The sequence below is a fragment of the Plectropomus leopardus genome, chromosome 3 (assembly GCF_008729295.1).
Source record: "Plectropomus leopardus isolate mb chromosome 3, YSFRI_Pleo_2.0, whole genome shotgun sequence".
NCBI classification, from domain to species: domain Eukaryota; kingdom Metazoa; phylum Chordata; class Actinopteri; order Perciformes; family Serranidae; genus Plectropomus; species Plectropomus leopardus.
The window spans coordinates 14,446,625-14,461,674 of record NC_056465.1 but is presented as its reverse complement, the minus strand read 5'-3'; the positions used below and the strand labels follow the sequence as shown (position 1 = coordinate 14,461,674).

The window sequence follows — 15,050 nt, the reverse complement described above, 5'->3', positions numbered from 1 at the left end:
GACTGGGGCAGAATCATGACTTCAGCTGTTGTGGCTTTCAGTTAGGCACAAACACGCGTGCAACTCTCATGCAATCAAGAGGTAATTATCAGGTTTTGCTTTTGTTTTCCAGTGAAAGCAGCAACGGAAAAATACCTCAGAAGTAAAAGTCCTGCATTCAAGATGTTGCTAAAGTACAAGTAGGCCTAAATACTCAGGAGTATTAAAAAATAAAGTAACTAGAGTTACCCCCAGTAGTTTGGCAAAAGTAAAAGTATCTTACTCATAGGAGCAAATTCAGAAAACCTGCATGTTACTTTTTACTTACAGTAGGTTATCTTAATTGATAATAAAACATTATATTTTGTGAGACCAGCATCTGCTTTGTTTATAAAACTATTTCAAAAGTAACTATATCCATCAAATACATGTATATTTGTATTAGCAGAGGAACTATAAAGTATCACAATATGGAAGCGCCTCAAGTAGCCCACTGTATTTGATTAAATGTTGCTTTTCACAAATGGATATAAGTTGAAGTAATAGTCAATATGTGGATTTTGATTCGACTAATTTATGGATTTTAAAGTCGAGTGTGTAAGATTTAGTGGCATCCAGTGATGAGTTTGCAGAAGTGAAACTTCTACCATCTGGCACATGTGAGAACTATGGTGGGCGACACAGACGAAAAAGTGAATGTCCCTGTCATTTGGTATGTTTGTTCTAGGTTAGAAAAGCATGCCGTAATATGAGAGGACCCGCTCCATATGTAGATATAAAAGGCTCATGCTAAGGTGACAAAAACACAATTGTTTTTTCAGGTAACTATAAACTAATGAAAACATAGCTAAATATTATATACTATTTCTGCCAATAGATGTCTCTTTAAAGTCTATTTGCTTTTAGGAAAGTGCTATTTTGATACTTTTAAGAGAGCTACTTAGAAAACAAAAAATGGAAATGTACTCAAATTAATTAGGTGAGCATAATAGCCAGTTGCAGCCCCCACCTTTTGTGATGTGTGACAAGGCAGACTCGGCACATTCTGGGGCTTAATGAGGAGGCTGGTCAGACGAGGGTGGAGACGCTGTCTCACGATTGTGATAATGAAAGAAATCCAAGAACTCTGATGATGTAGAAACGTGAGCTCTCTTAACTTGTCTGCTAATTGTGAGATGCCAAAGCAATATTGCCACAGACATGACATGTCCGTACAGTATTTTCAGAGATTAAAGGCAATGAGGTACAGTAGAGGGATTGCAAAGCCCTTTGTTGTCTCATATTAATATTATTCTTTTACATAAATCCCTTTTATTAGGTGTATACTAATAATAGAAAATGACCACATGCTGCATTGCATGCCGTGAACGGCAAAGCTTTATTGTTGTTGTCAAACTGTACTGTAAGAAATGAAACAACTTTGCTCAGTGTTCAAAGATTTAGATACTTGTGACGGCATCTTACAAGAAAAGTGATGTCGATCCAGGTTTTCAAAGGGTTAATCTATTGTTTATCAAAGGTGTTCAAGTTAAAACCATGTATGGGTTGTTTTCAGGACTGGATGGTCTTGTGACTGGCGACTTTCCTCCTCTCCTTCTACCCCTCAAACATAAGCCCAGTGGTAGCAAACATTACGCAAGCCGCTGGCTGACTCTCCACAGTCAGGAGCACATGGTGTAGTTGCAGGTTTAGTAGGAAAACAAGATCCCACGTAGGAGTGTGAGGGGTGGGTCTGGGCTACTACAGGTCAAAAGGAAGAGGGGATAGGTCATCGTAAATAACTTCAAGTGTCAGCAACCTCGTTTCTGATGTGGATGGCACTCCATCAGGACATACTCAGGAGAGGGATTCTGTTTTTAGGGAGACGGTTATTCCAGTGTGAAATGTGATATGACAGAGGTGTTTTTGTTGTTCATGAGGACACTGAAGTTCAGAGGCCTGTCCTCTACATTGTCCCGATGCTGGATTTAAAGCAGCAGATTTTTTTTACTGTCCAATACAGTACGCTGCACTGAAGTTGGCATTCGACACATTTTCAAAATTGTCCCACCAGTGTTTCAAAATGCAAACCACAATGTACCAATCAGCATAAATTCATGCAATGCAGCCAAACATTGTTCAAATAGAACTTTATTTTTAGACCCTAGTGGAGGTCACAAATGTCCCCAAGAGCCAAATCTTGATCGAGACAATATTTGCATGCACCAGTGCAGCCATAACAGATATGGAGTCTTGGGTTTGAATTCTTCACTCAGTGTAAACATCATGTTTCTTTACTGGAGAGTTACATAACATATTTATGTTCTTGAGTGTTGCAGGCCTTATTTTTATTTCCTTTAACTTTCTGAAACCTGAGAAAATTGTCTTGATTTCTTCCAGAAACATCAGAGTGAGGCAATGAGCAACAACAGAAGAAATGACCCAAACATTATCCAGAAATTACTAAAGAAATAGAGGAAAATTGCCTGAAAATTAGTTAAAAGAAAAAAAAGACAAATGAAAAAGAAAAATAAAGGGGAAAAAACCCATGGCAAACAAGACTGGGAAAAGTGCTAAAATGTATAATAATTCTGTAACAATATCTGAAAAATGTAAAAATGATAATTTTAAATATAACTATTTCCCCTAGCTTAATTTAAAAAAAAAATCAAAATCTACTAATTTCGTGTAATTTAAAGAAAATTTCTCACCAAGTTGCTCGTTGCCTTTTCCCCTATGTTTTTTTTAAAGAAATGACAACAATTTGCTCAGAGCTCACAGGTTTAACACGTACTGAAAGGAGTCTGAAAGCAGCACAAGAAAAGTGGTGTTCCCCAGGTTTCAAAGGGTTAAATATGATAATTGTACGTTTAATCTGTACGCCACAATCAAATCAAACTCCTTGTAAGTGAACTTAGTAATAAATCTTATTCTTACTTATAATTAATACATGATACAGTCTGGAACCTTAAAGCTACTTAAGCATAAAAAATATGTTTAAGGTGTTAATTATAACCCTGAAACACTGCTATCCTGAGAAAATAGTGCAGCTTTATGACTAAAAATGCACAAAGCTACATTTAACATGCTTTGTTGATGGCTCGCAGTTTGATTCACGTGTTGAGATGAACGTCAGCTTGAACCTGCAGGATCTGTTGCAAAAACATTCCTGTACTATCTAGTATAAACAGTACAGTGCTGCATGCATCTGTGCATGTGCAGAAGTATGGTCTTTTAACTGCAGATGTATTCATGAAAAGCATATGTTTGGCACGTACAAATAAATCTGTCAAAGGCCAAGCGTGCTACAAGCAGCCAGCCGTCTTACACGGTTACAATGAGTCGCATACTTTTCTCTTGTGGAAAGGCCGCAGTGCCCCAGGGTGCTGATCACTCCCTTTCTAAGAAAACCTTCCCACAGCAAACTTCCTAGAAGCAAGTTGCCTCCAGCCAGAAAAAGACTCAAATATAACCCCCAGAAAAAATGTGAACTTTTATGTATTCCAGTAGAAAGATGACCTACTGGAGCACTCAAACGAATCCAATATTCAGTAAAACTGAAGGAGTATGTAAGGATTTTGCAACGGTCTTTTGTTTTGTTCCAGTTGTGCTCTGGAAAACCTTTCACATCCTTTTTTTTTTTTTTTTTTTTTTTGCATAAACACATAGAACAAAACACGAAGTTCTTGAAATCTCCTTCCATATTGGGCAATACGACTGCTATCAATGACAGCATGCAGCTTAAATGTTTCATTTCCATAGACTTTTCGCACTGATTTGTTGCGCTTGTGTTACTATTTTATTTCTGGATGACACAAAGTTTTTGTGTTTACATATGATAAACGATGACCAATACATAACTTTTTAGAAACTAATAAGAGGTGAGTACATTTAAGATATGTGTCTGTAGATTTCACAATAGGTTATGCAAAAGTATCTTTGAACACAGAGGGAGACAGCCTACATTTTGTTACACTTTGATTTTATTGCTTTACTGTGACAATTAGGGTTACAGCTAACAATTATTATTATTTATTAATCTGCTGATTATTTCTTCAATAAAATCGTATGACCTGCTAAACCTCAGACAATATACACCTTCAAATAACGTGTTTCGTCCATGAGATTTTAAATTTAGTGCCTGTAAGAGAAAGAGAAGCAACAATTTCATAGAATAGAGTTGATGCATAAGCAAGCATTTCTGTGAATCAATATCAAAAGAGGCAATGGGGTTTAGGTTGGACCAACTGAGGCAACCTTCTCTGTTTTTCTTCATCTTTCTGGAACTTTTGCGGGTCCTTTTTAGCTGTGGGGCGCTGAAATCGTGATAATTTTTCATGCTTTGCCACAGTTCTGCATGTGACTGACAAGCCACAAAACCGTTAAGGGTGTGTACTCATTCAAACATTCGCTGAGTCACATAATCTCCCCTTTTCTCTACGTGTAAATAATCACATTGTACCATCAAAACAGCATGGCAGACGCTGCTGTGTAAACCCTGACAGAGTTGGACAAGCTCCAGTCTGATTGGTTGCAGCCTGAAATCCTTCCCCTTTGTTCTTGGCCTCCCTCCAGTGCTTTTCTTCAGGTCTTGGAAACCCTCCCGGACCAGTTTGGTACATTCCAGAAGAGGAAAAACACACCAGAGGGGGCGAAGAGCACGTAACACACACTGCCAGAGTGCAGTGGAGAGTTTTAGAGGAAGTGACTCTGAGGAGAGGAGGGACAATCCTGTAAGAGGATCAGGTTACAGGAGGCAATGAGGTCATTTCAGTGGTTGATGTTATTGGGGAAGATATTACATCATGTTGGTTCATTAAGATCTAGTACATTAACAGGTTTTTCATGTTGGAGACAATATATTTCAGTTGTGAATATACTGATAGACAGTGATGGAATTAGTACAATTTTGAGTCACTTGTACTTTAGTTGACTAATTACATTTTATACCACTTTTGATATCTACCCCGCTACATCTGAGTGGGAAATGATGTAATTTTTCTCCCCTACATTTGACAGCTTCAGTCACTTATACAAAAGTGTATTATCATAGATGAAACTACACAACGTTAGGTATATCAAGGGATTAACTCCACCCTTATCAGCTAAAAAGGGACCTCTTTTTTATCAAGTAAACTGACAAAATCTGACTGACATCTAATGGATATTCAAGTGCATAACAATAATAGTAGAGATCAACTGATAAACTGTATGATTACCCTGAATAGTCAAACACAATAATAGTATATGATAAATTTGTGTGAAATGAACAATTTGGATTAAGTTTTAGCAGATTATTTCTCGTGTCTTATTTCTTCTGTTCAGCGTGATGAAAACTCTCCACGAATGTTAATAAAAACCTCAAGTGACTAAAATTTGCTCAGAATCATTAAATAAACTCAGTGTTAATAAACGTTTATATCTCTTTGAAGGTTGATGGTATAAAATATACAGCACTCTGAAAGAGGCTTCTCTTTAATACTTCAGTTATGCTGGTTATACTTATGTAAGATTTTGAATGCAGGCCTTTTAGTTGTAATGGACTATTATACTGGATCAGAAAAATGTTTACACCCAGTGCCAGTCCTCCTGCAGCGATAATACAGGGACACATTGTACTTCATGTTTTATGATTGTCACAAGTTGCAGGCTCTTAAAATTATATCTTGTATTTGTGTTTACATATGGGTGTTTCTTGTGTGCTAGACTGTTGCTCATTATTAACACAATCCAAACCATTAATGCTGGTAACTGCCTCTTAATCGCACCAACAATGTTGTTCTCGGGCCCATTTTTGAGTGCTGTTGACCCAATCATGCAGAGCCGAGCTCATTCCAAACAAAAACTCTCTGTGTGTATTCATCGCAGTACTGTCTGGCCTGTTTCTTACATAACCGGCTTAATCGAATCATTAACCCAAATCAGTTCTAGAGAGGGCCTACTTCCCCTCTTCATGACAATAACTGGGACACGGGGCAGATTGCATAAGTGCTACAACATTAAACTGTGGGATTATAGTTATTTCCAAAGACAGCTTTTGGTGTCTGATGCCACCCAGTGGACAGTTTAACATCTAGTCTTTTTAACACGTGCTGCCTTCAGAGTTTTGGCATGTGAGGTTTGAGTCTCGTGTGACTTTCAGCTGCCAAGAGTATCTGCAACAAACACCTGCAGGTTTGACATCTGAGATCCTGCCCGGTGGCCTGAGGCCCAAAGTGTGCTATGACACAGACTTGATAATGTCAGTCACCAGCAGGACATTACTTTACCAAGTTCTTTTAGGAATGTCTGTGTGACTTTTATAAAAATAGTACCAAGCCCTACTAAAGTATTTAAATGCCCAAAAGGTTCTTAAAAATATAAAAAATTACTGTCAGAAGTAGAAAAAAATTTATTTCCTATTGTAACATTTGTCCGTAATACTTTCTCCACCAGAAAGCTAAATTACTGCACTGATTAATCAGAGGTGAGTGGTGAAGCTCACATAACTAAACTTAAAAAAATAAATAAATCTATAACTCAGTATTAATTTAAAAACGGATTACCATATTCAAATTATAACAGAGTAGAGGATCATTTATTTTAATGTAACAACATAGTGATTTAATAGATGAACAGTAAGAAATCGTACTAATTTTAGATCATTTTAGACAGACAGAAAGACAAAAGCATCCTGGAATGATTGAGATTCAAATAAAATAGAAAAACATCAACACAAACATACACCTCTTAATACTGTGCTCTGATAAAATGTTTGAAAACTTTTTTAAAAGGAACAGATTGCCTCACCTGACAAGGTTAAAACCTACAGTATGTGGCTAAAATAGATTACAGTACTTAAATATAAAAATAGACTCTTTCTTGAATTTGTTTGCTCTTTTAGTTCTGCAGTCTTCTCCATGGACGGATGTGTTCGTCTGGCGTGTCCACCGGTCAGCTGTACTCCCTCAGTGACACATCCGAGAGGTCATCTCTTTCTGCAGAAACAATGCAAACAGACCACTGAGTTATAAAAATAAAGGAAAATCCCTCTTTTAAATGTTACAACACTTCAGGATGCAGTGAGTAGGTTATTTAAATAGATTCAGGGTTCCCTCATTCATGGAAAACCTAGAAAAGTCATGGACTTTCTCCTTAGATTTTCCTGGCCCGGAAAAGTTACTGAATTCATAAAAAAAAATACTGAAAGTTTTTCTGTGCTTATAAAAATTGTTAGAATAATCTTCGGTGGAAAACCTTCCATGTGATGTAACATTATGGAAAATGAATTATCTGTAGCTGTCGACGTAATGTAGCTGTAGTGTACATCAATGTGTGACAACGTTTTTTTTACCATCATGTACGTTTCATCATGTTCTCCCTGGGTTTGTCCCTCCTTTCCTGAATGTCAGCTTAAGGGGATTATGCTTGAATAGAATTTAAGTCTGATATGTTTAAATAACACCAGGAGAGTGGGACAAAAAAAAACCCAACTTTTTTTGGGTCCTTGAAAAGTCATAGAAAAGTTTGGAAATTTTGCCCTTGAAAATGTGTGGGAAACGTCTATGAACTGTTGCTGAGGCTTTGAATAAATTGTTGCTGAATCCACAAAAACCAAAAAAACAAATTAGAGTGCAGCTCCCTCTGACAGGTGTGTCTGGGTAGATGTGGGTGGGGGACAGGGAGTGCAGGGCAGGCTGTGCGTGTCCAGCGTGTATGCATGACAGAAGTGGAATGAAAGGAAGACAATATGCAAGTTAAATTATCAAGGTGTAACCAGAGTAGACAGGCTATGTGAAGACAAACCTTGGACACAATGTCCAAAAGAACCCCTCCCTACCTCTCCCCTACCAAATAACGATGAGTTGAATCTCACTAAACTGTCCCCCCCGGCTCCCTAACTGCCAACATTGTGGCCAAAAATAACAAAAACAGTTGCCGTATCCAGGTATGGAATTGATCTGTAGATGCTCCCGTTCAAAATGAGACCAAACTTTTTTTTTTAAATATCAGTTTTTGAGCCACAACAACAAATGCCAAAATAGGGCCTGCAAGAGACTAGAAATTGCTTGTTTTTGCTTAAGTTGCCTGCCTGAAATGCTTTTTTGCTGTGATTCTGTTGATCACTTGTGGTTTCCACCAGCTGCTTAAGCAGAGTGAGAAGTCAGGAGTCAGTGACGGAATTAAACAGTCAGTAAAAGAGGTTTTTCAACAATTGTGAATGACTGCAACCACATGAGGTCCTTGAGCATAAATGTGGACAAAAATATTAGGCTGATGGGTCCAGTAGTATGAGAGATAAGCTGTAGCCAGACAGATGCACACGCATTCACGCACACACGCGCACGCACACGCACGCACACACACATACGCAGAGGACTAAAAACATGATCCCCTCCAGGCTTACGGAGATAATGACAAAGGTCAAACATCTGCACACTAATCTGCATTACAAACATCCAGGTTATTGTCTGAGCTTTTAGTAACACAGACCCTAGCTACAGTATGAGGCATCCTGAACTAAGGGCAGAGAGGACTTCAACGATCAATTAACAATCAGCACACAATCAGTCACTGTATAATATAAACTGGGTACATGCAGTATTTTATGACTGATTAATTAATGAAAAACTTGCAAATGGCTGATAACTCTACAGCAGTTCTACAGGGCTCTTATATGCTCACGAAGGGTCACAAGTGCAGTGTTTGATTAGATAAGTTTAAAGTCTTAAAATTATCGTGTGTGGAAATGATCTCATGTAGACAATCGCAGCTCACATGCTGCAAATCTCATGTTGGTTCAAGGCCAGTGCCTTAAACCTCTCCAGGCCTCCAGGGCCTTTTTATGATTAAACTTTTTATTAACACTCACTAAATACAAGACAGCGTTTACACACTACCTTAGCATCAATATTACCTTATCAAGGTATACTGTGTCTGGTTTGGCATATTGTGTGTTTTAGACGATAAGTAACAAGATGTTGCAGTTTGTCCACAAAGGCATGCTGACATGTTTCCCGGCTGTTAAATGGACCGCTAAGTGCCGTATCCAGTAAATCCAGTGATGCTAATTAAATTATTATTAATTAAAAGGTTTTATGTTGTGTTAATGCAAGAAATTAAAAAGAGAAAAAATACCAGGAAATATACTATCATCAACACACATATCAGTATCTGCACATAAAAGTCTAGTATCTGTCAGGCTCTTCTTTTAGTTATTATGTGCTTTAATGCAGTACCACAGTTTGGTCATTTCATGCGGCATATATCGATAACAGGTGTTCTACAGTTAAAGATTTGTGCTTTTCTTATATACAGTTCTGATTTCTTTATAAAAAGATCTATCATCTTTTACTGGTTTCAGAAAATGGTTCCTCTAAATAATTGCTAATTTAAGCAGGACAGTTTAAAATTGTAATATTTTTTTAAAAAGTTTTTTTTTTTTTTTAAAACATGGTGTTTTTTAATTTTTATATTCAGCTGCATGGTAGAGCCTATCCCCTCTTAGACTCACCAGCGGTTCCAGCTCTTTGTGGTCCGTGAGGTTGAACTCAGTGACAAAGTAATAGAAATGCTTGTAGCAGGTATTGACGTGAGCCTCGGCCCCCATCTGGCTCACTCGGTCAAAGTGGTGGATGTAGACGTGGACAAACACCCGGAACAGACGAGACAAAATCTTCTTAGCCACCTGCATGAAGGTCTTAGGGAAGGGAGTACCTACGAGTCAAACAGATGGAGACGGGACAACACAACGGTCAATCCAGGATGACCTTTTGCTCTTTGCTTCACAGAAGGCAACACCGTTGAAATACTGATGTATTTAATGCAATATTTACAGAATATTTAAACTTTCTGATGTGTTTCTTTGTCCTCTGGAGTCCTTCATATTGAATACCAGCTTACTAAAAGACTCGGCCAGTGTCACTTCATACGTGAATGGAAAATCAACACAACTTGGGCCGGGGGATAAGCCTCTGCTCCCACCAAGTGATTAATTTAGTATGTCGTTTTGCTTTGACTAATTCAATAATATTTTAGGAATCTGTTCCAAAGTACACGTGCGTCAGAGGTCGTTTCTATTCATAGCCTCCTGTACATTGTGTGACCCATTTTTAAATCCATTGCTGGGATGTTTCTGTAGTTAGTCAGATGCCGTGCCACAGCACAGGGCATGCACACATGCACTGTGCTTCAGACTGAGATAATAAGAAACCGAGGATGCCACAGCAGCACAAGATTAACTGGTGGTGTTTGCAATGTGCAACACTGTAGGTAATCTAATAAATGCGGCCTTGCAGATTTAATCTGAAACATTTTTTAGGGGCTTCAGATTTTCAATGCCTTTGCTCTGCAGTATTTTATCTGTATCTCATTTCGATTTTACATTGTGTTTATTACATGTTAATCATTTAAGTGGCGTTCATTTTGGTCTTTTATGTGACTGGTGCTGACATGATTAGTCCACTGAAGGAAGGAATAATTATTTAATTAGAAAAAAAAATCTAATATTTGCATGTTACAGAGGTGGTTCCTAACACTTTTGGTTTGTGACCCTTAAAACAACACAGTCTCTGTTGCATACCAAATGTGACCATTTCAAACGAAGACAAACATTTTTTTCCCATACCCTAAACTGTAAATAATTCATCGTTTTACACAAAGATGTAGGTTTGCATATGGATGGCAGGGACATGTCTCTCAAAATATTTAAAATGAAGATGTATGCATTGTCCTCATTCCATCAGTTCTGTGCTTGAAATTACGGGACAAATGTCATCTTATATTGATTTAGTAAACTAAGGGACTGTACGTTCCGTTTTTCAATATGCGTCGATCACGTATAATGCCTGTGTTTTCAGTTAGTTTCGGTATTCGACTTCTGATGAAGAGCAGCGCACAGCTGCCAAAACTTTGGCTCCTCCAGAGAAAGTCCCAAATAGGGCTCTATGTCTCTCAGAGGATCTGAAGGGGATTCTACATAATATCAGCAGAGCAATAACAGCATGCGCAGCAGACTATAGAGCAGTTTTTTGCTGGATGTTACGACTTTATTCTAATTTATGAGGTTATTTTTGTAATGGCCTATTGCAACTTTTTTTCTCAAAATAAAATAACTTTATTCTCAACTTCTCAGAGAACACAGATACGTAGGATACGTTCTGAATTCGCAGAACGTTTTGAACATGAGTAGAAATCTTGCTGAAACACAAATTAGTTATTAAAGGCCAGAGATTTCTAAATTAATTTAATTGAATAAATGTATCATTCAGACAAATAGGTGCCATATGCACATTTTTAAAAAGGTTACTTCCCCAATCAAGACACATAGGAAGATGAAAGAGCAAACTACGCCAACACGTGCTGACTCAGCAGAGACAGCATTAAATGAGAGAAGTTGATCGACAGGAGAATTCATATTTAAAGGCAATACTGAATGCTTGAGAGCCTTACTGCATTTGCTTAGTTTTATATTTTGAAATGTCACCTATCGCCCGAATATTGTGTTTTTCTTTACATAAATATAGGACATTTATACCAAAAACTGGTGCACAAACTTCACCAGAATGCAGGAAATTAAGTGTTGGACACCCAGAATTTCATGGGGGAGGACTCTCTGAGCCCCCACTTATCATGTGTCCCCATCAATGTTGAAATGAAACCTACATCCTTGGTTTGTAGAGACAAAAAGCAAACTAGCTTTGTGTATCAAATGGTTTAATTGACAATGAAGGTAATGGCTGGTAACCACCAAACTTGTGATGTAAAAAGTCTGCAGACATTGTCTATGAATGGGTGGTGGCTTGGTTTGCACACAAACAGAGTTCACATGCTTGGGGCTAAAAGCTCGGGGATCTGAACCGACCCTAATGCCCCTCACAGAAGAATGTGTTTAATAATGAAAGTTTCTCTCTTTTAGAAAACACTCAAAACCAAAAAGCCTGTGACCTAACTCTGGATCTCAGCATGACGACATTGAGGGACCAAAACTTAACACACAACCTGTAGCTAATCACTTACCGACGTTGGTAGGGAAGATGTTCTCATTGTTGATTTGTACCTCAATCCAATCCATGAGAAGGCTCATGTATTTGGGTGCTGACAGCGCCGTTGGCCTCTTGTACTTGTGCTCGTCTTGCCAGCGGTATTCGTACTTGGGCCCACCGGACATGACAGGACAGGTTTGATCTGTGCAGGAGTCACTGATGGTGCCGTAGATGAGGTTGATGCGGTTGAAGAAGTCGACCACGTGGACGGCCACCCAGTCGTTGAGGTCCTCGCCATGGGGCAGCTGCACGGCCTGCTTCAGGTCCAGCCCTGCATTCAGAGACGCCTGGGCCTTCTTGTGCAGGTCAAAGCGCTGCGTCCCGGGCTCAAACTTGCGCTTGGGCCGGAATGTCCTGTCTTTGTTGAAGACTTGTTTCAGGGCATGGGACATGGTTGCATGTGGTGGCACCGGGCGATTTGTTTGAATGCTTCTGGTGAATTATTTACTGTTGAAATGGAAGCAGTCAAAAGGTTGTGTAAACAACCAGTGCAGAGTTTTTGCTATGGACTGTTTTTTGGTATTTGTTCGACCCAGTCTGTGATCCTGGATATGAATAAAGGAGGAGAGAGAGAGAAGGAAAAGGACATAGTTTGATCAATGAATGTACATTTTCAGTGAGGTGCATTTCTACTATTTAGTTTTATTTTAGGGTATTGCATCTACCTCATATATTTTACAAAATACTACATTCTGTGGCTGCAACCAACATCTGATTTCATTATTGATTACTCCTCTAATTATACTACAGATGTTTAATAATTTGGTCTATAAAATGAATAAATTCAGGTCATTTTTTCATTATCTTTATTCACTTTTCTTTTTGTTTGTATTTTATATTGTCATTTTCTATTTTTGTTTTGCATTTTATATTATCCTTTATATATATGCATTTTATATTCTCATTTTTTAAATATTTTGTATTCTGTTTATTTTTGCACTGAGCTGAGCTAACAAGTGCATTTTAAGAAAACAGAGAAAGCTGTTCATCACAATTTCCAAAACCTAAACAAAAGCAGCAAATCCTCACAAATAAGCAGCCTTAACTAGGAAATATTTGGCATGAAAGCCTTATAATTGTGTAATCTTTTCAGCTCTATTACTATCTCTCATGCTTGTTAAACATGTAATACATCAGAGCTGGCTGGGAAATTACACAACAGCAGCATCTGTGTCCCACTTTTTTTGCATTGTCTTGGGCCTAAAGTTGCTCACAGAGATGTATCAAAATATAAACCCCTTAGTCACCTTCTTGGGAAAATATAAATCTTACTTATCTTGAGGTAGCAGACAGTATTGAGATCAACATGAAGCCATACATTCATGGTACAAGAACATAAACAAATGCGAGCATATTTACTTGTTATTTCTCATGGTAATAAAAGTATAAGAATAATGGCATCCCGAATTCATATTTTCCCTCAGCACCTGTGACAGCAGCTTGTATTAAAGATGAAACATCGCCTCGGAGTGAACATGAGTCATTTCCTATTTCAGGCACTAATTCCGCCGTGAAACCAAGAATCTGCGGAATGACAATAAAACCAACTCAACCCGTCTGTCACTACTGTAACATAGCATTACTACGATTATTCATACCGCAATCTAAACATCGGCGCCCTCGTCGTCTTAATAATGCGCATTTTATATCGTTTTTAAACACACTTCAAGGGATGAAAGGCAAGAGATTAAACAGCAGGGCACATGACGACTGTACTAAGTTTTATTCGTGACGTGACGAGCTAACTCGGTCGGACTTGTTGCTTTCTTAAACGGCTAAAAACACCAACAAGACATGACAAATCACACTTAATTCACATAACAAATGCAATAAAAACCGTCTGAAAACATTTATTATCCCAGACGGATCATCAAACGGTGATGAAATCGCACAGTTGAAAGACACTTTCACGAACTTACTTGTTCCGCCTTCCTGTTCCGACAGTTTCCTTCGACCTTTTTTATCGAAAATTATCTGATAACCGATCAACAGCTTTAAGTTAACGACGTAAAAAGACTACATTATGGATACATGATGCCATACATGTTGTATAATTACTGTTAATTCAATAAACATGTCACTTTATTAAAGAAACTACCGACTGACTCCTCCCTACGAAACGAAAAGTACACCACTGTCGAGCTCGAGCCGCCGGTGCCCATTTCCGGTCACAACCGTCAAAATAATGTACTCCATTAACAAATGTAATGCAAGTGGAAATTATTTTATCTTATTTAGCTACATTCTATGGTCATGAAACATTATAGTGGTATTTAGTTGTAAAAAGAAATCCCCTAAATCATCACACACCTAATAGAGAGAAGAAGAGATGAAAGGTGAGTTAGTATAGACCGATAGATAGATAGCATATTCTGTAAGAATAAGATATGCATTTATAGAATATACAATATAAATAATACACTCTATAGCCTATGTTTATTATAACATACAACATAAAATACTTTTTGCAAAAAACAAGTAAGCCAATTTGTTAAAGTTTTGGGTTTGAGTATGCAGTGATACAGAGTTGGAATATTATATGTTCAAATTTGCAATGTTCAAAGTCAAATTTCTGAGGTTAGCTAGTTTACTGGTTCTTATGATTTGTACTTTGACTTTAGGAGGCTTTCTACTTTTCTTCCACCAGATTACAGGGGTTACTAATTTACATTACAACACAGTTATCAGATGGCTGTAGTAATGAACTCCAACACAGGCCCAGATTTAACACAGCCTGAGATAAGACTCGTAATATATTACCATCACTTGGAAAAATATCAACATGTCAACTATTTGATAATACAATGCATTTTTAACATCTATGGGGGTTAACAAACTCTAAGGACTAAGGCGTAGGATTTAGTGGCATCTAGCATTAACCAACTGAAACGTCTCCTGTGTGCCAAGCAGTAGTCCTATGGTGGCTGAAGCACAACACAAAAATGCAAAAATGTGAATTGCCCTATTTAGAGTCAGCGTTTGATGTATCCTTTCTGGGCAACTGATGAACAACATTGCCGACTCAGAAGAAGAGGACCTGCTCGCTATGTAGATGTACATCTCATGGTG

General features: G+C 38.0%; 1 protein-coding gene across 1 annotated transcript; it reads right to left on the bottom strand.

Moving 5' to 3' along the window:
* Nucleotides 1-6,513: 6,513 nt before the first annotated feature.
* Nucleotides 6,514-14,128, bottom strand: mob3a (MOB kinase activator 3A). Its single transcript, XM_042483818.1, has 4 exons — nt 13,901-14,128; nt 11,956-12,526; nt 9,452-9,654; nt 6,514-6,935 (listed from the first exon to the last, which is right to left on the bottom strand). The coding sequence occupies exons 2-4, from the start codon at nt 12,371-12,373 to the stop codon at nt 6,906-6,908; spliced, it is 651 nt and encodes a 216-aa protein (XP_042339752.1). The 5' UTR covers nt 12,374-12,526; nt 13,901-14,128; the 3' UTR covers nt 6,514-6,905.
* Between the last annotated feature and the right edge of the window lie 922 nt (nt 14,129-15,050).

What these genes read in the sequence shown, in the direction of transcription:
- mob3a (XM_042483818.1), bottom strand. Translation starts at nt 12,373, where the DNA reads ATGTCCCATGCCCTGAAACAAGTCTTCAACAAAGACAGGACATTCCGG. An exon ending in CATCTTCCCTACCAACGTCG is followed by an intron (nt 9,655 to 11,955) that starts GTAAGTGATTAG and finishes TTTGACTCGTAG; the next exon opens with GTACTCCCTTCCCTAAGACC. An exon ending in ACAAAGAGCTGGAACCGCTG is followed by an intron (nt 6,936 to 9,451) that starts GTGAGTCTAAGA and finishes TTGTTTCTGCAG; the next exon opens with AAAGAGATGACCTCTCGGAT.